The sequence below is a fragment of the Prosopis cineraria genome, unplaced genomic scaffold (genome assembly GCF_029017545.1).
Source record: "Prosopis cineraria cultivar Desert tree isolate PC_DT_omini unplaced genomic scaffold, ASM2901754v1 PC9, whole genome shotgun sequence".
NCBI classification, from domain to species: domain Eukaryota; kingdom Viridiplantae; phylum Streptophyta; class Magnoliopsida; order Fabales; family Fabaceae; genus Prosopis; species Prosopis cineraria.
The window spans coordinates 20,002,982-20,026,694 of NW_026555340.1; the positions used below are offsets into that span (position 1 = coordinate 20,002,982).

The 23,713-nt window shown below is 33.2% G+C and overlaps 1 protein-coding gene across 4 annotated transcripts; it reads right to left on the reverse strand.

Annotated features, from left to right (window-relative positions):
• Positions 1 to 2,138: 2,138 nt before the first annotated feature.
• Positions 2,139 to 22,780, reverse strand: LOC129319317 (uncharacterized). 4 transcript variants are annotated; one of them, XR_008595478.1, is made up of 2 exons: positions 21,898 to 22,252; positions 2,139 to 2,560 (listed from the first exon to the last, which is right to left on the reverse strand). XR_008595478.1 is itself a non-coding variant. In XM_054964342.1 (2 exons), the coding sequence occupies exon 2, from the start codon at positions 2,553 to 2,555 to the stop codon at positions 2,220 to 2,222; it is 336 nt and encodes a 111-aa protein (XP_054820317.1). In that variant the 5' UTR covers positions 2,556 to 2,560; positions 22,696 to 22,763; the 3' UTR covers positions 2,139 to 2,219. The 4 variants fall into 4 exon arrangements, 2 of the variants coding, with proteins under 2 accessions (XP_054820317.1, XP_054820318.1); XM_054964342.1 differs by lacking the exon at positions 21,898 to 22,252 and adding an exon at positions 22,696 to 22,763; XM_054964343.1 differs by lacking the exon at positions 21,898 to 22,252 and adding an exon at positions 4,186 to 4,310.
• Positions 22,781 to 23,713: the final 933 nt, after the last annotated feature.

Below are 23,713 nucleotides of genomic sequence, written 5' to 3' on the forward strand. Positions count from 1 at the left end.
TATATTTTGAGATATTGAAATATTCCCTCAGTCCTTATATACTCCTCTGGTCATATTTATAGGGTAGAGAGAGAGAATTTATTTTAATTCTATTTTTAAAATACCTCAATGATTATTATGTTTATCTTTATCATTTTTCCCCATTAAATGTTGAGAAGTTTATTAAATGAGATTTAAGATTTTCCTTGATTATGGTAAATATGTTATAAGTCACTTATAAATAGGACTACATAGAGTATATATAAAGTGTTTTTAACTGAATCTTACATACTAATAAAAGTTTGTTATTTAGTTGAAAGCATATAAAATCACAACAATTTCTTGATGGTAGATAGAGCACATAATTAACATCTACTCTCTTTTAAGATGATAGAAAAAAATTGTCCAACTATTCAAAAATATCTATGACACCTCTTTTGTTTATGGAAAAAATGAGTTTTAAAAAAATACCTTATATGTAAGAATGAGATAGAATATCTCCAAAGTTGTTTAATAATTTAGAACAAAAGTTGTGTATTTAGTAGTATCTAGGACTTGCTTGACATTTTGATATTTTATGAAATTTTCAAGAAGAAAGTTATTTTTTGTTTGGTCTAATCAATAGCTCGATTAAAGTGTTCATGCCCCACAGCATAGTGGTCAATGAGGATAGTCAGTTCGTCAAAAATAAAAAAGTCATGCAGGTCCTAAAGACTAATTAATAATTATTATATTTTGTGATATTCCATTATTATTTGCACATTTGAGAAGTAATTTGTTGTCCTTTCTCCCAATTTTTTTAAAAGCTACAGATTTTATATTATTATAATAAATAGATAAAAAGATATAGGGAGAATAACCAATAAAGACCCTGAAAGAGATGCAGTCAACACAAAACAAAAACTAAAAAGATGATTAGTTTTGTTGTCCTTCACAGACAAGCATGCTTCTCTTATATTTAATCTCCCAAAACCTTTTTAAATAACAGGAACTTAACTCTCAATTAACGAGAGATTAGTACAATGGCATACTAATTACATTTTTTTGTATATTAAAGTAAAGTTAATTAATTGTTGATATAATATATGACATACCTCAAATATACATATAATAAGAAAGGCAAGGTCAAATACATTCTAAATTAGCAATTCTCCCACGCGGTCAAATGTGTTACCTTTTTTCCCTCTGGTATTTTGGTACATCAGCTTAACCTCCGTAGATTTAAGGCTAATTATGATTAAATACTACGAATATTCAATATACACGTTTTTGTTAACGTCCCACTTTTTTTTTATTTCCATTGCCTAATATTCTAGAAAACTTAAGAGTATTGTCACCTCTTATTCAAAATAATTTGAACCCTGATTATAAGTGATTGATATCATTAATGACAGTTTTGCGGGTATTTCAGGATTTCTTTAATATATTTATAATATTAAATGAAGAGAGAGTGTGTGTATGTGTTTTTTTATATTTAAAAGTTTAGATGGATTAGACACCGGCAACCCATCAGAGCCAAAACAGATCTCCCAACCTCTGAGAATTTTTAAAAGAAATTTCAAATCATCTATCAACAAATATCTCGCATTAGTAAGTGAAATTCGAACTTTCGCTCTGCGATCAACTCCATGTACATCTTTCATCTTTAAACTTAAGGAATCAAAGGGATAAATTAGGCAAATATAAGGAACTAAAAATTTCATTTACCCCTAAATTAAAACAATGAGACAAAAATTAATTTGTGTAATTCGTATATAAGTTTAAATTTAAACAATATTATATGATTTTATTCATATTAAAATACTTTTATTGCTTATTATTGATAGATGAAAGATACAAAAGAGGCAGTAGTTTTTGGGTCGGTGAACTTACTTCATGGGGATAAAAAGGTGCAAGTGCATGAATCATGCTTATGGGTCCCACGAAAACAGTCCGATTCCTTTCACTTTTCTATTTTGTTGCCCTGATCACGTTATTGAGCCCAACCGCGTCCACACAGACACACACACACACACAGATTTTTCTGGTAAACTGATTCTCATTTTCTCAACCATTGAAGTCCACGAGGTAAATCTAAGAAACACGCTGAAACTTAAAGCAAAAGGAAAAGGATATAACATAAACAACAACAACACCACACAGCAAGCAGCCTTACAGAAAAGGAAACATGTAAAAAGTAGCTTTGAGAATCAGCGTGACGACACGACGAGGTCGGAGTAGTGATGATGGAGAAGCATTGTTTACTTGTCGGTCGGAGGTGGCTTCTCGCCGTAGCCCATCAGGTCCCCTATGGTTGGCTCCTTGCTGCTTCCTTTTGATGGTTTGTTTCCATTATCACCAGAGACATAAGTGCTTCCATAGCCTAAATGATCTCCTATGCAGCTTTTCCCGCCCTTTGATGATTTGTTTCCATTATTATCGGAAGCATAAGTGCGTCCATAACCTAAATGATCTCCTATGCAGCTTTTCTTGCCCTTGGATGGTTTATTTCCATTATCATCAGAAACATACCTGCTTCCATAGCCTAAATGATCTCCGATGCACTTTTTTCCCTTGGAATTATTTGATGAACTCATCGTCCCTGCATGTATAATATTATCAATTAATTCTTATAACTAGCTAGAAATGAAAGAATATTATAATTATGATTTAACACGCACACATGGCTTGGAAGTTGAACGAGTAAAAAATGATGAATTTAATTATGAAACTGTCAGTAGATTATTTTTTTATTTTATATTTATTAAAATAAAAAATTTATAAAAATTATAAAAGCCTTAAATTTTTACCGATGAAAACGCACCCACCCCTCGCTGAATAAATCTCACGATGAATGGATTTGGATTTTGGACTTTGTGCCATCAGCAATCACTCGCATTCATTGTAAAAAAAAAACAAAAACACCGTATTCCACACTCTATTTTCTGCCTTCTTCTTTACGTGGCGAGATGAGAGAGTGAGACCCACGCGACCAGAGCTGGCCACTGAAGAGAAGCGTGCCACACCCGACGAGGACAGATCAATGGGAAGAGGGCTTTCAGATTTAGGAGTCAACTCTCAAATTTTGGTTTCCTACATCTCACGGCTGTCTTCTTTCCACGTCATCAACGGCTCCTTTCGTCGTAATCTCTTAGATTGCTGCAGAGCTCCCGTCGTGAAGAACGTCCCGGCCAGACCCTCGCCGCTTCTTACGTCGTCACTCCAGAATCTCAGCAGCCCATTTCCCCAACGGCCTCTGCCGCACTCCCCTCCCCAGCATTCTCGGCCAGCACCACCGTATCAACCAAAACCACCGGTCATGAAACCACCGTATGTGCCGAAGCCTCAGGCTGTGGAGCCACCACCTTACGTTGTGAAGCCGCTACCACCACCAGTTGTGTCGCCACCGTATCAGCCAAAACCACCGGTGGTGAAAACACCGTATGCCGAAGCCTTCGGCTGTGAAGCCACCACCTCATGTTGTGAAGCCGCCGCCACCAGTTGTGTCGCCACCGTGTCAGCCAAAACCACTGGTCGTGAAATCACCGTATGCGTCAAAGCCTCCGGTTGTGAAGCCACCACCTTATGTTCCTATTCCACCGGTTGTGTCCCCACCGTAAGTGCCAAAACAACCGGTTGTGAAACCGCAAGTTGTGAAGCCACCGCCGTATGTACCTACGCCGGCCACTAGTTGTGTCTCTACCGTACGAGCCAAAACTACCAGTTGTGACACCCCCGCCGGTTGTGTCAACACCTCATTGCCAAAACCTTCGCCGTCAAATCTCCTACCCAGCTATTTCTATATCCTGAAAACACAGCCTTCTCCTCCTCCATCTCGGCAGCTGCCTCCGCCGCTGCCACAGCTTGGTTCAATGATCCTTCCTTATTGGCGGCACCGTCGACATGGGCCATGAACCCCTTGAAATCGCCTGACCCTTGCCGGTGCCCCACCGTGAGCAAGCACATGCAAATGAATTATCCCTCTTTCTTGTCAAGATCAAAAACCCAGAAAAAATAAGATCTCCGTATAGACCCACAATTTATTTGGTCTTTTTTCTGAAGACGCTTTCGAATATCATCGATCAGAAAAGAACAGTTATGTATATACGAGGAAGGAGAATTCAAGCACGAGTTTTTCAACGTAACTGAAGAAATTATAGCAGAGAATTTTACGATGATGCGGATATGATATTATACATACACAGGGAATTAACTTTTAGACTTTACCTGCAGGACCGGAGAATGGGGGAGTGACGCCGGTTGAGAATCGCTTCCGAACTTGTTCGCGACGTGAGTCGTGACCTAAAAGAACGGAGATTTCAATAATGCACCAATCAAAGATTTATTAAGGCCTCCTTCTATGTGTTCACCCGCCTGTGATTTCTCTGGAAGTGAAGTGTGTACGGGGATGGCAAGTTGGCACCCCAAAAGGCCAAAAAGCCTCCCGTCCCTCATCAATTTCGCACGTTTTTCCATATGAAGAGCTCATCATTTGCTGCAGACCAGTGAAATATTGACATGGTATTACCGAAATACCCCTGACTTAAAAAAGGAAAGAAAATCAACATCACCCACCATTGCATTTCTCAGACGCCGACCTACAGGGCCGTGCGAAGATATATTGAGGTTTAGGGCAAAATTATTTATAAAACCTACCATGTGTAATTGTTCTTTAAAAAAAAAAATTCACTCATCATTTTTAACAAAATCATATGTTAAAATTTTGTAATATAGTGATTCTAATAAAATACTAAATTAATTCAACATTAAAAATTAAAATTAATAAAGTGCTCCTACCCCATCTTATATATTGAGATAGAATATTAACACTAATATGGAATGGCAATACATTTTTAACAAAAAAGATATAATTAAGACTAATAATATTAATGATTAGTGTGAAAAACTAATAATAATTATATAAATTATAAATAATATTTTAATAAGGCTTAAAGGTGCCATGTTGATGGTTTAAAACTATACAAGATCTTGATACTAATATCTATCAATATTTTTTATTTTAAAATAAGAAAATGAGAAAACAAAAAGTGAGACTATGAGAGGACTTTAAAACAATATAATGTAGTAGAAATTAGTGTATTATGGATCACACTGTTCTTTTGTTACATAGATAATAAACTCAGCTCAATAGTTAATGTTACACAAGAAATGAATGGAATTTTTCAACAGAAAGAACAATAAATATTTTTTATTCTTTTTTTTCATCTACAATTAAATATATAATAATATAAATATTAATTACAGACATATATAATATATAATAGGGGTGTAATATATTTTTTTGGAGGCATAAGGCAATTGCCTCACCACGGCCCTGCCGACCTCAATTCTTCATCCTCCTCTGTTACACCCAAAACACCACCAAATCTGTCTTTCACCAACGGCTCCCTCAAGCGTCGCCACCCTTTGCCTCATCCGCCATCGCCTACGGTGGTTTCCTACAAGGAATGCCTCAAGAACCACGCCGCCAGCATCGGCAGCCACACGCTGGACGGTTGCGGCGAGTTCATGCCCTCCTCATGCTCCAACCCCAGTGACCCGCGCTCCTTCCAATGTGCAGCGTTCGGCGTCCACGGCAACTTCTACCGCCGTGCCCCCAGGAGCTAGCCCCAGCTTCTTATTTCATTGGTGACAGGGACTAACAAAAAATATAAAAAAAAAATTATATTCTCTATTTAACAAGTTTTTTACTAGATTTTTGAATTTGAATTTTTCAGTTATCGTAAGCTATGTTCATAACATAAGAAATTATCATTAATTACTGGAAATTATCATTATTGATCAATTTTTTAATTCTAAAATTATTTTTACAATTTTTAAAAGTTAATTTAAAAAATAATTTTTGAAAATAATAAATGGGAACAAAATAAGAAAGTCTTATGTGGCGAAACCCCCTCTTCTGTCAACCTATCACGAAAAGTTAGGATTAAAAGTCCCATTTTACAATTACAATTTTAAATCAGTCCGAATAGTACAATTTGCTACATATTTTTATTAATGTGAGATTAGTGTTCTGGAAAGCATAGAGAAATCCCCCAGAATTTTCTTGGATAATGAAATCAGATCAATGCAGGGGTTCAAATTGTTATTTTTTGTTTTGTATCTTTTAATGTAATAATATATATAATTTTTATTTATCAAATTATGTAGTTAATTAAAAGATTGTTATTAATAGTAGAGAAGTAGTTAGTGATGAGACTATGTTGTAAATTACCAAAGGAGGAAAATTATTTAATTAATCATAGTAATATATAATATAAAAATTTCCATTTTTTTGGGTCAAATACACAATTTGTGTGTGACAATGAATTGTATATAGCTGCATGCAGTCAGTGATCAAAAGTTTATATATATATATATATATATATCACTTTTGATATATGTGACTGATCAAAAGTTTATATGCATCTAAGTGTCATCAAATATCTGGGCGGCCCTGCACGCCATTTGAGTACTTTTGAACCCATCCGTTTCTCGTCTCTGCAACTCCTTCAAAGTTAAAGATCCCTCTGGGCTTGACCTTTGAAACAAAACCCCTGCAACTACGGCATTTAAATCCATCATTGATCTTCCGGATAATAATTTATTAAAATAAAAATTTATAATTTTTTTTATTACTCATAGATATTCTCTTATGAAATGCAATCTTATTCAAGACAAGCACTAAATATGGGTATCTCTCTCAATAGATATTCAAAACCTGATTCATCATGTTATGAGATATTAGCTCTTTGTTAAACTCAACCTCTGTTGATTTAAAATTTTATAAATTATAAAAAAATTAATGAATTTGCTCATCACTAATATCAACAATTCAGATTTAATATGTACAATCTAAATTTAATACACAAAATTTTTGAAAAAAAAGATAATAAAATTCCATCAAAATATATAAATGACAATTAGGTCTCTCAAAATGCTATAATTCCTTTCAAGTCCATGGATACCTTTATGAAATTAATGAAGCTAAATGACTAAATTATCCTTGTTTAATTATGAAAGAAATTTCACATGGAAAGTTGTGATTTATTGTTCAATATTTGTTGTTCAAAGCACAAAAGTTGTTATTGCTTGAACAAAATATATGACTGATTATTTTTAGAACTTGAACTTTAATAATAAAAAAAATTTAATGTGAAAAGTTGGGACTCCTTGTTAAGTTTTTACGATTCACAAAATAAAAGTTGTAATTTATTAAATAAAAGGTGTGGTTGGTTATTTTAAAAAAGGAGTAATTTAATCATTTAACATAAAATTATTAATATTAAAAAAGTACCCAAAGACTTGAGAGAAATTATGTCATTTTAAGAAACTTGATTGCCATTTATATATATTTTGGTGGAACTTTATTTTATTTTTCCAAAATTTTTTTTATAATTTTTTATAAATTAAGCATCTAGATTTACTATGAAATTTGGATATTTTAAATTTAAAACTTTTAATTTGTAAATTTTTAAAAAATATTTTTTTTGAAAGTTGGCCATCAAGATATTTTCTTTATTTCTAATATTATACTCTCTCCGTTTCAAATTATAAAGTATTTTTAAAGAAATTTTTTATCCCAAAATATAAAATATTTTGGATAAATTAAAGTTTTACTAAATACATCAATTTTAATATAACTCTTTCTCTCTCTATAATTAATTTTTATTTTTTTATTTTTAATATATTAAATGATGGGTATTTTTAAAAGTTTATATTTTTATTTTAAAAAGATAAGATTAATAAGTATATTTAATAAAATTTATTAATATATGAAATTTTATTTAAAAATATTTTATAATTTAGGATGAAAAAAGTATTTATCAATTCCGTCTCTTCTCACACGGCGTCTTTCCTCTTCCTCCCAAAACAGTGCGCCTCACGTGGTCACCTATATGTGAGAAATTGGGTTGAAGGGTAAGAGAAAAGGTGAAACGGGGGGAAAATAATGGTCATTCGAGACTATGGGGTCAAGAAGCAGAGTCATCACTCCTCCAAGCTTTTTCCTCGTCTGTGTCTCCGGACTTGGATCGTGTGCAGTGAGTTTGTGCATAATAATTGAAAAGTGGGTAATCATGGTCATATACTTTATTCAATGATTGCAAAGAGATAGGTGTATAAAAAAAAAAAATTCAGTTGCAAAGCTCACAATCAAATTTTAATAATTTTTATCAATTAATTATCTTGATATATTTTGAATTATTAAAATTTTAAATTTTTAACTTATAATTTTTTTAAAAAATATTTTTTAGAAAGTGCCATGATATCATCTTTATTTTTCAAATTGTGTTTATCAAGTAAAAATTATAAAAAATTTAATATTATATCTTAATCTTTCAAGAATATATTTAGATAATCAATTTATAAAAAATAATATTTAATTTGACTGACTAAATTAAATTTATACTGTTTAAATTGGTGATTAACGAATTTATTAAAAAAATTTATAAATTTTATAAATTTTATTTCAATAAATATCAAATAAAAAAATTAAATTTAAACAAACATGATTGTGTATTTTGTAAGTGAGAAGTTTTTTTATACACCTTGACAAAATACACAGTCATGATTACCTACTTTTCAACCACTGCACATAATTATTCATAGGATTTAACAAAAAAAGATGTGCAATATATCTCACTGTAAAATGAACATCCAAAAACGGTCAGGACCAAATTTCAACCAAAAAAAGAAAAGAGAGAAAAATTATAACGTGTCAAACATGAAGAGGGAAAAGTTAGATGCGCCCAGAAACCCACCTTAATTAGCAATATCTTGTTCCCTTCCTTCCTTTCTTTAATTTTTCTCTCTCAAATCTCAATCTTTCCGTCCCTTCTTTTCCTTTTCTAAAATTTTCTGCCCCGTTATTTTCCTCCTGTTGATATCAAAGCCTTAATAATTTTTATATCAAATCAAAACCTTAATAATTTTTATTTGACTCTTGCTTTTTATTGAGTTATCCACCCTTAGTGAATTAGGCACATATAAAAGCCTGAATTGGAAAATGAGGCTCTTGTGACAATTATAAAAAATGTTTGGATTTAAAATACAATTTACTCAGGGCCTTAAAATGTAATATTGTCTAAATTTTAAATTTGAATCATGAGTGGTTAGAGAAACTACCGCACGTTCCCATAAGAGGTGGTTATGGGTACAGTTTCAGTCGGTTCATTTTTTTCTTTGCGTGAAGAAAAAAACCGAACGCTCTCATTTTCTAGTTAGCTCACTTTCCCCTTACAACTCATTCTCTCAGAGAGTGCGTTTGCTGTGTATCCGAACAAAGTTCGACCGGTGTAACTTTGTTCCCGCATACGTACATGCGAATTAACGACTCAAGGTATGTTTTTCCTCCTCAATATCTTTCATTGGTATCAGAGCTTTCGTCTTTCCTAGGCTGTGTTTCCTATGTCTGGAGAACCCATAATGATTTGCTTAACAACATACACGCAAATCTCTAAGTTTAGTTTTTTATTTTCTTACTGTGTTTATGCTTCAATCTTCTCTGTCTGTCTTTAAGATTATTACTATCAAAATGAACGTGTTAATATGCTTCTTGGTTAATATGAGTGTTCCATATATTGCTATATACGTTTTGCATGCAATCAACAGTGACGAACATAAGGACCGAACACAAACCAAATAATGGGTGTTTAAAAAATGAGTTTTTTGAACAAAAAGATTGCATAAACATGTAGAGCTCAAAAAAATTAAAAAAATGACACTAAGAACGCATAAAATAGAGACCGGATGGAGGAGATATGGCCTTCGGAAGTTTCTGGTCCGACAGACCTGACTCACCGGAGGAATCGGGTCAAGTTGACCCAATTGGGGGAAGATAACGATAGGAACGACGCATCATTTTTGTCCTCGTCAAAACAACATGACGTGTCGTAAAAAAAAAAGGTTTCTAGGCTACGAGCCCAGAAGCCCTACACCAAACATAAAAAAGGAAAGGTTTTGGGCTTGAAAGCCTGACCTGAAAGAAAATAAAAAAAAAAGGTTTATGGGTCCACGGGTCGGGGTAAATAAACTTAACCCAGTTTAAAAAATAATAAAATAAATAAAAATATTTATTTATTTATTTTAAAAAATAATTAAAAAATATATAAAGAGGACACGTGGTGCGTGGGACCATTGGATAACTCCATCAGCGCGTGGTTGACCCCACCATGAAGCTGGCGGTGCGTGGAGAACATTGAGGCAGCGCGTGTCATCATCAAAGGGAGATATGGCTGCGCGTGTTATGCACGCGCCTTCCCTGAGAGTGGCAAAATTTTTTTGTAAAAGAATTTCTTGATCTATCATCTTCTTAGGATGCGTGCCAGCGTGTGTGGGACTAAATTAGGATAAAATTTGTCTTAAAAAATTGCTAAATTTAAGATCTTCATTTTGATATATAATTTGTATATTTTTTGAAATAAAATAAGAATTTATTTTTTGAGTTATCTAATGCTTTTTTATGAGTTTAAAAAAATTTCTAAATTTTTTTAATTATTATTTTTTAGAAAAAAAATGAAGTAAGAGGCTTCTAGCAGCACTGATAACTAATAAAATTATTCTGTCAGCATTGAGTATCTGGATGAACTAGATTATGAGTCTCTTAGTGAGGATTCCGACCCGAAATCCTTTGAAGAGGAGGAGGAGGAATATGAACTTCAAAGTGAGGATTCTGATTTTGATCATGAAGAAAATCCTAATATTGATCTTGAAAATGTGTCGGAAGGACCTAAAGAGGTGCGCATGCTGTCAGGACTAAAACATGAATCAGAGGGTGATGAGAATGTTCAAAATAAAAATGAAGACATCAAACAACTTTTCACACCCTCAGTGATCATAAATATAGCAAAAAGAGAAGCTAAAAGAATAAAAAAAACTGGATCAAATTTCTCCGATAGTCAGAGCATATTCAAGCTTCATAACGAAAAAAGAACAAGCCGTGGTTGTAGGAAAAATTTTCAAACAACTTAGAAAGGAGGTTATGCAACATAACAAGTGAAACAAGTCGTACTCTGAAAATGCTCTGTGGAATAGAGCCATCAAGGGGATGAAAGTACAAGAAAAATATAAAGACATAATTAAGAGTTGTCTTTTTAGGTCTATGCCTTAAACATTGTTTTGTTTTTCCCAGAATTTGTTTTTATGCTGTATTAAGACCTTGATGATTTATAAAATATATGAAGTATGTTGTTTTATATTTAATTGCTTTATATATACTTTATTTGAGAGAGAGCTCTAAAGTAATAAATCATTTTTTAGCTATATGTAACGATTAAAATATTTGTAAAATTCTTTATAGATGATAATGATTTTATTAGAATCAATGTGATGGGAGAAACAAACGTAGCCTCCTGATCGTTAACCTAATAGAATTATTATCACTCTAATAAAGAATAATACAAATATAAGACATTGTATGTTTCTCATAATTATTTTATTCTTAGTTTTATGATAGAAAACTATTAATGTGGGATAGTTTCATCTCAGAACTAAGAATGGCAACAAAAAGCATTATCCCTAAATTGAATAAGGGCGACAAATTAAATAAGGATAACTGGGATATCTGGCACTATAAGGCATTATATATTTTGGAAAAACAAGATACTGTTGAGCCATTGACTAAAGTCATGGCCGAGCCTGAGGTAGGAAACTCAGCTCAGCATAAGAGAGACCAAGAGGCATTTGAGGCATGGATATGAAAAAATAGCATCACACGAATAACACTTCTAAGTGCTATGGCAAACGATCTGATGTTCAAATTTGAGAAGCACTCCACTGCCCAAGCCATGTGGGCTGCCTTAAAAGAAAAATTTGGTGGTACCTCAACTACCAAACTGAAAGGCTTACAATTAAATTTGATACTTATAAACTAAAGCCGAATACTCTTATGTGACAGCACCTTAGAGAGATAGCCAACATGATCCGTGAACTTAAAGAAGTCGAGCATAATCTTTCTAATGACTAGCAAGTACAGGTTATAATCAAATCGCTTCCACATAGCTGGGAGCATATGAAAGTTAACTTAACCCACAATGAAAATATCATTAACTTTAACAATGTGGCTAAACACCTGGAGCTAGAGGCTGAACGTCTGGAGGCTTACAAGTCATCCGGACAGACTTACCTTGTCGAGGAAGGTGGTCCTTCAAATTCTAAGCCCAAGAGAGGCAAGAAGTAACATAAGAAGGGTAATAAGAGTGGCCTTAGAGTAAAAAAGGACAAACAACCTTTCAAGAAAAAGGACAAGAAGAGCAGCAAAAAGAGAATTAACCTTAAAAAGGTCAAATGTTTCGTCTATCAAAAGATGGGCCATTTTGCAAAAGACTGTCCTAAGCAAAGTGGACGTGATCAGGTACTTGTGAATTATGTGAATTCACATTTTTCTTATGTTTTCAATAATGTTTTTCTATTGGAGACTATTTCCTCCTTTTGGATTCTAGACTCAAGCTCCACAGACCACGTAAGCAAGGATAGTCGATCCTTCATAGAGTACCGTCGGTTGTCGAATCAAAGCAAGTGGCTTTACATTGACAACAATGTGAGGATTGAGGTAAAAGGCATGGGAACTTACAAGTTAATCTTGCGAGGTGGAAAAACTTTAATTCTCCATGATGTTTTACATGCATCGGACATCCGACGAAACTTAATTTTAATAGCTTGCCTTTTAAAATTTGGGTTTGTAATTAATTTTCATGACAAAATTGTTGACATTATATACAATTCAACTTTTTATGGTTGTGCTTTTCTTTCAAAAAGGTTCTTTATAATGGATATTATTGACCAAGTTCATTTTCATGATTACTTTACCACCTCTTCCAATAATGTAGATATGAATATTTGGCACGCTAGATTAAGGCATATTAATCAAAATAGAATGATTAAGATAGCTAAAGAAGGAACGCTAGGTCCAATTACAAACATAGAATTGTCCTTATGTGAAAATTGTCTAGATGGTAAAACAACGAGAAAACTTTTTGGTAAAGGTGTTAAGGCTAAAAATCCATTACCATTAATCCATTCTTATATATGTGGTCATATGAGTATAAGGGCAAAATACGGAGCTTGGTATTTTATTACCTTTATCGATGATTTTTCACGTTTTGGTCATGTCTATTTGATATCACAAAAGTCTGAAGCTCTTGAGTGCTTTAGACAATACATTAATGAGGTTGAAAATTAAATGGACAATAAAATTAAAGCATTACGAACTAATCGAGGATGTGAATACTTGTCTAATTAATTTAAAGAACTCTGTGAAGAAAAAGGAATAATTAGACGACTAACTATTCCTAGCACTCTACAATAGAATGGAGTTGCTGAAAGAAGAAATAGGACTCTTCTAGACATGGTTAGGTTAATGATGGCACAAGCAAATCTTCCAATCTCATATTGGGGAGATGCTTTACTGACTGCAGCCTTCATACTTAATCGTATGCCCTCAAAATTAGTTACTTCAACACCTTATGAGTTATGGACGAAATGCAAACCAGATTTAAATATCTTAAGACCATGGGGGTCAGCTGCATATGTCCATGATTATTCCCATAAATATGGAAAATTAGGTCTAAGAGGAAAGAAATGTATCTTTATAAGATACTCTAAGCAATCAAAGGGTTGTGTTTTCATTGGTGAAAATGATGGTGGAATTGTAATTGAATTTAAATCTAGAAATATCACATTTTTAGAAGATGATTTTTCTAGCAGGGGAGAAATTGATTGAACTATATCTCTTTATGAGACACGAGAGAAACATAATATAGAACACATAGAAAGGCTGAATCATCGCAAAATGTTGATTTAAGTGGGAGCTCTAAAAGGTCTTCCAAAAGACCTAAAAAGAATCAAAATCCACAAGAGACCCCACTTTGAAAAAGTAATACAGAAAGTGTGCTAAAAAGACACTTTTAAATTGAGGGTGAAGCATCGATAGTAACTCCTCTAGATGATGATGAGCCATGTCCTGTAAATAAAGCTTTATCAGGTCCTGTTAAGGATAAGTGGAAGAAAGCAATAGATGAAGAAATGGATTCTATGAGGACTAATAAAGTATGGAAATTAGTTGATTTACCACATGGCCGAAAGGCTATTAGGAACAACTGGGTTCTCAAAATCAAAATAAAAGTGGATGGATCAATTAATAAATACAAGGCTCACTTAGTAGCAAAAGGATATACACAACAAGAGGGAATAGATTATGAGGATATATTTTCTCTTGTTATATGCTTCAATTCTATTAGACTGATTCTAGCAATAGTAAATAGTTTAGACTTAGAGTTGCACCAGATGGATGTAAAGACTGCTTTTTTAAATAGTGATCTAGATGAAGAAATTTATATGCAACAGCCATTAGGTTTTATTGAAAAAGGAAAAAAAGATAAATTAAATAGATCAATTTATGGATTAAAACAATCATCCAGATAGTGGTATTTAAGGTTTCACAGAGTAATAATCTCATATGACTTCCAAATGATTGAGGAAGACCATTGTGTTTACATCAAGAAGTTTAACGGGAACTTTGTAATATTATTCTTTATGTGGATGATATTTTACTAGCCGAAAATAGTCTGAATTCAATAATCGCTATTAAAGAATGACTTTCATCGAATTTTAAAATGAAAGACATGGGTGAAGTAGAATATATTTTTAGAGTTAAAAATATAAAGAAATTACTCTAAGAAGCTCCTTTATCTATTACAAGAGAATTATATAAGGAAAATTCTTGAGTGTTTTAATATGAAAGATTGTAAGTTTATGAATATCCCAGTAACTTCAGGTATAAAGCTTAGTCTTGATATGGGTCCTAAAACTGAGATAGCCAAAAGAAAAATAAAAAGAGTTCCATATGCCAGTGTAGTTGGAAGTTTGATGTATGCAATGATATGTATAAGACCAGATATCTGTTATGCCATAGGACTTGTGAGTTGCTACCAATCCAACCCCGGAGAAGGACATTGGCAGGCTGTAAAGAGGATCTTAAAATACTTAAAGGGTACTGTTAGCTATGCACTGTGTTATTAAGGGAGTGATCTATGCCTGACAGAATACTCTGACGCGGATTTAGGCAGAGATGAAGATGAATGAAGATCAACTTCAGGCCACACTTTCTTGCTAAATAATGGGGCCATTTGTTGGAGCAGCAAGAAGTAGACATGCATTACCCTACACTCTATGGAAGCTGAGTTTGTAGCATGTACTACAGTAGTGCAAGAGGCTATATGGCTTAAGAGATTTATAGAATATCTTGGGTTTGAGAGATTTATAGAATATCTTGGGTTTGAAAATGAAAGTACAAATTCAGTGTTAATTCATTGTGACAACACTGCAGCCATAGCCTATACCAAAGTTCCTAAATATCATAGCAAAATCAAACACATAGATATTAAGTATAATTTTGTAAAGGATTATATAGCGCAAAAGGTTATCACTATTCAATACATTTCCACGATATGTATGATAGCAGATCCCCTAACAAAACTCATAGCCAAGGAGATATTTGAGAAACATGTAAGGGCTTTTGGCATGGCTAGATTGACTTGATGTAATATATTGGTTATATTAATGAGATTTTTCATTACTTCCATATGTATACAATTGAGAACATACAATGTTTAGTATGTCGTACAGGTTGATAAGGTTGACTCTCTTACACGAGCAACTACCTTTGACATTGAAATCAAAGATGAGACATTAGTGTTCACCAGCAAGGTAATAAAAAATGTTGATATGGTAGAAAAGAAACACAAATTATATGTTGCCTCGATCAAAGAGCAAGTCGAGATGAGATCCGTAAGTATACTTGAATCGAGTCATAGATCCCCATATCCATGATACCTGTAGCCAAATAACAAATTCTTCTAAATTGATATCATGTGAGATCAATAGAAAAGAAGAATTTGAGTTTAGGTACAATGAATATCTAAACTTAAGTTTGTGTGGTGCTAATAATAAATGAAAATGACGTACGCTCTTACAAGCAAGAGTAACACCATAATATATGTTTCATACCACATATGCTTAAGAATCGCAATGGGAAGCAAGTGAATAAAACCCTGCTTCATTGTTGTGTGAGTCTCAGAAAGGAAAAATCCTTTCATTGATGTCCTTTGACTTTGACATTATCATAGAGATATGTTACAGTGTCTGCTACTTTACCATACACCCTATGGTCATAATTGATACAACCTAAAGGTTTCATATTAGGAAAGCAACTGTTTCTTATCAATGTGGTATATGGGTGAAAGAAAGATTATCTTAAATATACACGTCTATACTTGTATTCAAGACATGTCCCTTATAAAATAATTTGTGACTTCATAAGTGTGGATGCTACGTATATAAGAGAGACTATCTGAGTCTTGGACTGATTTAAGAGGGATCAGATTAGTTATAATGAGAAAAAGTATATATTGATAAATCTAGGACATTAAGGCACGAATTTAATCAAGAATAAATTCAACTTTAAAATTATTTGTGCTGGTCCTTAATTAGATTTCCTAGTACAAACAACCGAAACGAAGATGGCAAGCCTATACGGTCACAACAAAGCACCTAGTATGAAGAGAGAAAAGAGAAAGAGATAGGACTAACATTATCTTCTCCACCAAGTGTGAGTGGAGATGTTGGGTTATCTACCCTTGGTGGATCAGGCCTATATAAAAGCCCAAATTGGGGAATGGGGCTCTTATGACAATTATAAAACATGTTTGGATTCAAAATGCAATTTACTCAAGGCTTTAAAATGTAATATTATCCAAACTTTGAATTTGAATCATGAGCGGTTAGAGAAACTGCAGCACGTTCCCATAAGAGGTGGTTATGGGTGCAGTTTCAGTCGATTCATTTTTTTTATTCTCTGTGTGAAGAAAGAAACCGAATGCTCTCGTTTTTGAGTCGACTCATTTTCTCCTTACAACTCATTCTCTCAGAGAGTGCGTTTGTTGTGTATCCGAACGAAGTTTGACTGGTGTAACTTTATTCCCGCATTCGTGCATGCAAATTAATGACTCAAGGTATATTTTTCCTTCTCGATTTCTTTCACTTTCATTATTTGAGATTCAAATGAACAAATTTAATTTGACAGGATCATAATTGTGGAGATTGGTGGTCACAGAAAAGGAAAATATTTTTTAAATTTGATTTATGAAGATATTTTTTATGTTTTGTTATAAAAAAACCCATTCTTCCATTTTTCATTTTATTCATTTAATTTAATTTAAATTTTTTTATTTTACACTTGGAAACTGGATAGATTAAATAACTGATGTCAGAGAGTCAAATTAATAACACCATAATAGCTGAGGGACTCCAACTAACTTCAAGATAACAAGAGTAGACCTTCATTGCATAGTACTGGACAGAATTGAATCAGTATAACTTTAACTTTGTCGTGCCTTCTATCGTAAATCTTGAACGTTTCATCAGCTATCCCATCAAGCAATATCACGTTACCCCTGATTAAAAATCAACTCATGTACCTAAAAATAGATATTAAACAAACTATTACACAGCATTAAAAGATATCAGAAGTTATAAATGCAGCAATATACCCCGGATCTCTGAAAAACTTTCAACTTTGATCTGAACCCTTCTTCTGTCTCATAAACTTTGTACTCTTTCAGATCATCAACACAATTCCAATAACGTCTAAATTCAAATGTCTTAAAACTCACTATTACATGTTGTGGGTACATGGGAAAGCCGAAAAAACTACGAAAATACCATAATACTAACATCTGAGATATTTTTTTCCTCATCGTTCTCTTCAGAAATTTGTAGAGAGGAATGCATGCTTTCATACGCATTGTAAGGGATGTCGTCATCATCATTCATTCATTAATCTTATAACAAAGGGATGTCAACAAGGACTGAAGTCTGGATAATCCTCTACCAAATCAAAATTCTTAAAGCAATATCGTCTTCCTTCCTTCATCAGTCAACAATAAGTAACCATGTTTTAATTTCCTAAAGCAATTGAGAGCTAATTTGAATTCAGTTTATTGATCAGTCAACGATATATCACCTTAGAAAGAGGAGGCTACCCAAATTTTAATAAATCGTTAATTATATAGGAAAAAATTTGGATATTTTGATTATCATAATCAACACTATTGAATTGATACAATTTTCCTTGAACGATTTTTATCATAATAATGTACTTACATCAGTGCAATGAGTCTAGTTTCCAAAATATTGGATCGTGCTTTCTCCGATCTTGACCACATAATCACCAGTTTAATTCCCACTCTAATCACCCTCATTCATGCATGCTTCCTTATTCCTTATTTTTCATATATTTTATTAGACTTTATGCATTTTTGTCTTTACCACTTCAATTTTTACATGTTTTGATTTTTAATAGGGATAAATATTATAAAAATAACTATAATTTTTCAAAAAGCACTCCTCTATCCTAATTTACAAGACAAATCAGACAAAATTATGAATGAATACTAAAAAAAATTATTAAATACACTTTACAATATGATATTTTCAAGTCAAAATTATAAATGTTTAAAATTACCCTTCATTTAATATAATCTTAAATGATTAGAGAGGAAGATAATGAGAGTAGGGTAATATTTAAATGATACATTTAATAAAACCTCATTTTTATGAAATTATTTTATATTTAAAACAACAAATCACCTCCAAAAAAATTTTATAATTCGAGATGGGGATAGTACGTTAATGTCATTACCTTCCACTTGCATCACGGGGTATTTGGTTAGGGTTAGGGATAGTTTATAACTTTATATAAATTTTTTCTTTCTATTTCATCTTGCGGACCACTTGTCACGTGTAATTTTTATCCACGATAAACCGAGTTCCTGAGTTGATCCCACTTTTCCGACGATCACTGGTATCCAAATGTGAAAGGTTCTCGCGGCTTGTCTCCTCACTGGCTCGCTCATTCATGTCTTTTGCTATCTTTGTTTTTGGTGTGTGAAAACTCTTTGATTGCATTATATTACTATTAATCACTGGTGATTTCCATTATTGACTAATTTTTAATTCTAAGATTATTTTAAAATTAATATAATTTTATATTTTGAAAAACAATTTTAAAAATTAGTTATAAAATAATTTTTAAAAAAACTGGAACGAAATCAAACAAGTCCTATATGTGGTGGGCTATCATAACTGAGCTCCCCGATTTTCGAAACCTCTCTTTCGTCAACTTATCCTGGGAGCATTGTATCTCACTGAGAGTTAGGTTCAAATTAAAGTCCCATTTCACAATTACCATTATAAATCAGTCCGAATGGTACAATTTGCTACATTTTTTTTTAATGTAAGATTACTGTTCTAGCCCAGAATTTTCTTGGATACTGCAATCAGAAGATCAATGCGGGGGTTCAAATTGTTACTTTTTATTTTATATTTTTTGATATAATTTTAATATATATAGGGTTCGTTTGGATTTCAGTTGGATATAATATATTACAAAAATAATTAATTAAGTGATAGATTTTAATCAGAATTGATTATGTTATAATGCAACCTGTTTGGATATTGAAATTAATTTTAACTGTGTAAATTATCATAAAATACATTGCTTTTTAAAATTAAATTATTAATAAAGTTGCATTTAATATTAATAAATTTGTTAAATTTTATTTAACACAATTATGAATTATTTACAAATTATTTATTATTAACATGGTAAAATGGAAACCAGAAGCAGGTATGAATAGATTAACCAAAAAATCGATTTCAGCATGTTTAATTGATTATGTCATTGTTATGTTGTTTGGCAAATTTTGTTTTGAAAATCGATTAAACCCCAAAAAATTGATTCTTGATGGAAACCAAACGGGCACATAATTCGTTTTTGTTAAAATATGTAGTTAATTAAAAAATAAAAGATAAACAGATGATAAATATTGATTTGACAGAATGAGGTTGGGAAGATATAGGGGAACAGCGTAAAAACTGGAGAAGATGGGTGCCAATATTTTATATTTTACTCCTTTTTGTCCTTTTTTTTTTAATGATTAAGGAAATTGTAGGAGTGAGAATGTTATTCTAATGCTTTTTGTTTTTATATCATTACGTTGGTCATTCGTGTTTATTTGGTCAGATGGAGCCAAAACAACTTTTTATAATTTAATTATCATATTTTTAGTATTTCAAAAGTTATAATCCATGAAAAGGCAGAAACCTTTATAGTCTAAAAATTATAACATGAAAATTAAATAATATACAATTTTTCATCTAAAATTCGTATGTGGGGTGTAAGTGATCTCCCCGCTGCGACCCACTCATGTGAAAAAAAGTGAGAATAATCAGCTTAATTAATTTAGATAAGTAGCTTGGTGAGATTGCTTCATGCAACAAATATAAACCATATGGCTTTCTTTTATTATTGATTGTGAAATGTGTGGGAGACAATAAGAATGTGTACGTGCTTGCGCTTGCAATATAATGTTCTCCTTTACACATGAGAGAAGGGATTGGGGTTTCCTCCTTTACAAGGAGAGCAGATGAGGAGTTACTGTCAATCTAGACTGCTAAATTAAATTTGGTGATTTAGGTTTAATAATTTTTAAAAATATAAATTTAATTTGAATTGTTCAAATTTGCCATGAAAAGATAGTGAAGAGAAAGCCACAAATAAAAGAAAGGGTTTGGTTCCCTGCTTAGCAATATAATGCATGGTCAAGTAGAAAGCGCCTTGTTTTGACGATGTATGGAAATCAAACCATGCTTTGTCCCTCGTTTTGACTTGGCTTTTGGACAAAATAGAAAAGTCGAAGGAACTGACGGTTGGAAATATTTTCATAAGTTATTTGATTTTTTATTTTCTCTTATTGATTATTTTAAAAATTTTAAAAAAATAGATGATAAAAATTAAACTTAAAGAATCAAAAAAAAATAAATGAGGAAAATATTAGGAACTAAAAATTTCATTTCCCCCTGAATTAAAATAATGAGAAAAAATTTAATTTGTGTAATTCGTATATAAGTTTAAATTTAAACAATATTTTATAATTTTATTCATATTAAAATACTTTTATTGCTTATTATTTAAAGATGAAAGATACAAATGGGGCTGTAGTTTTTGGACATGTGAAAGCGCATGCATGAGCTATGCATGTGGGTCCCACGAAAATGGTCCGGTTCCTTCCACGTTTCCATTTTGTTGCCATGCCTTGAGAGAAGAAACACCCACAGCCATTGAAGTCCACCAGGTAAATCTAAGAAACACTTTATATATAGAGACAAGGGAAACTGATTATCATTTTCCCAACCATTGAAGTCCACCAGGTAAATCTAAGAAAAACGCTGAAACTTAGAGCAAAAGGAAAAGGATAGAACATAAACAACAACATCACCACACAGCAAGCAGCCTGACACAAAAGGAAACATGTAAATAGTAGCTTTGAGAATCAGCGTGACGAGGTCGGAGTAGTGATGATGGAGAAGCATTGTTTACTTGTTGGTCGGAGGTGGCTTCTCGCCGTAGCCTATCAGGTCCCCTATGGTTGGCTTCTTGCTGCTTCCTTTTGATGGTTTGTTTCCATTATCACCAGAGACATAAGTGCTTCCATAACCTAAACGATCTCCTATGCAGATTTTCTTGCTCTCGGATGGTTTATTTTCCTTGTTATTATCAGAAACATGCCCGCTTCCATAGCCTAAATGGTCTCCGATGCACTTTTTTCCCTTGGAATTATTTGATCAACTCATCGTCCCTGCATATATAATATGACCAATTAATTCTTATAACTAGCTAGAAATGAAAGAACATTATGATTATGATTTAACCCGCACATATGGCTTGGATGTTGAACAAGTAAAAATGATGAATTTAATTATGGAACTGTCAGCCGCCCATTTCCCTTCCCAGCTTTCCTCGGCCATCACCACCTTATCAGCCAAAACCACCGGTCGTGAAACCACCGTATGTGCCGAAGCCTTCGGCTGTGAAACCACTACCTTATGTTGTGAAGCCGCCGCCACTAGTTTTGTCGCCACCGTATCAGCCAAAACCACCATATGTGCCGAAGCTTTCAGCTGTGAAGCCACCAACTTATGTTGCGAAGCTGCCGCCGCCAGTTGTGTCGCCACAATATCAGCCAAAACGACCGGTCGTGAAACCACCGTATGTGCCAAAGTCTTCGGCTGTGAAGCCACCACCTCATGTTGTGAAGCCGCCGCCACCAGTTGTGTCGCCGTCGTGTCAGCCAAAACCACCGCTCATGAAACCACAGTATGTGCCGAAGCCTCCGGTTGTGAAGCCACCACCTTATATTCCTATTCCACCGGTTGTGTCCCCACCGTACGAGCCAAAACCACAGTAACCATAAGTTGTGAAGCCACCACCGTATGTGCCTACACCGGCCACAAGTTCTGTACCGCCACAGCTTTGTTCAATGATTCTTCCTCATCGGCGGCGCTGTCGACATGGGCCACGAACCTCGAGAACTAGCCTGACCGTTGTCGGTGCGCCACCGTGAGCAAGAGCGTGCAACTGAATTATCCCTCTTTCTTGTGAAGATCAAAACCCCAGAGAAAATAAGATCAACATATAGACCCAGAATTTATTTGATCTTTTCCGAAGACGTGTTGGAAATATCGCCGATCAGAAAAGAACAGTTATATATATTCAAGCCCGGGATTCTGTTCGTTACTGAAGAAATTATGGTAAAGAATTTTACGATGATGCAGGTATGATATTATATATATATATATATATATATACATATACATAGGGAATTAACTTTTAGACTTTACCTGCAGGACCGGAGAGTGGGGAAGCGACGCCGGTTCAGAATCGCTTCCGAACTTGTTCGCGACGTGAGTCTAGACCTAAAAGAACAGAGATCTCAATATTGCATAAATCAAAGATTTTTAAAGCTCTTATTCTATGAATTCAGTCGTGTGCGAGATTTTCGGAACCTTTGAATGAATAGTATACGGGGGTGGCAAGCTGGCAATCCAGAAGGTCAAAAAAAAAAAAATCTCACATGCTTCAATATGTCGAGCCCATTTGCAACAGACCAATGACATAATGACACCTCAGTCATTGAACTAGTGTCAAGGCCAAAAAAAAATTCTCTCACATGCTTCAATATGTCGAGCTCATTTGTGACAGACCAATGACATAATGACACCTCAGTCATTGAAGTAGTGTCAAGGCGCAAAAAAAAAAAACTCTCACATGCTTCAATATGTCGAGCTCATTTGTGACAGACCAATGACATAATGACACCTCAGTCATTGAACTAGTGTCAAGGCGCAAAAAAAAAAAACTCTCACATGCTTCAATATGTCGAGCTCATTTGTGACAGACCAATGACATAATGACACCTCAGTCATTGAACTAGTGTCAGGAATACAAAATTGCATTTGTGACAAGGGCTAATAAGAAATAATGTTCTTATTTTAACAATACATTCTATATTGATATTTGTCTGCAGATAAATTTTTTTTAATCAAATCCTTAAATATAATTCTTTCAATTATCTTTAATTTAATTACAATCAAATCAAAAGCAACTACCATTAATCATTGGCAATTACTATTATAGGTCAATTTTTAAATTCTAAATTTATTTTGAAATTATCATAATCAAACAAATTTTTTGTTTTAAAAATCAATTTTTAAAAGTTAATTTACAAAATAATTTTTGAAAATAATAAAAGGGAATAAAATCAAACAACTCAAATTTGTCTTGGCCTATCTCAAAGCTCCATATAATTTACATTGAGCCGATAACAAGTCAGAGTTATTTAATTTAGACTTAAAATAC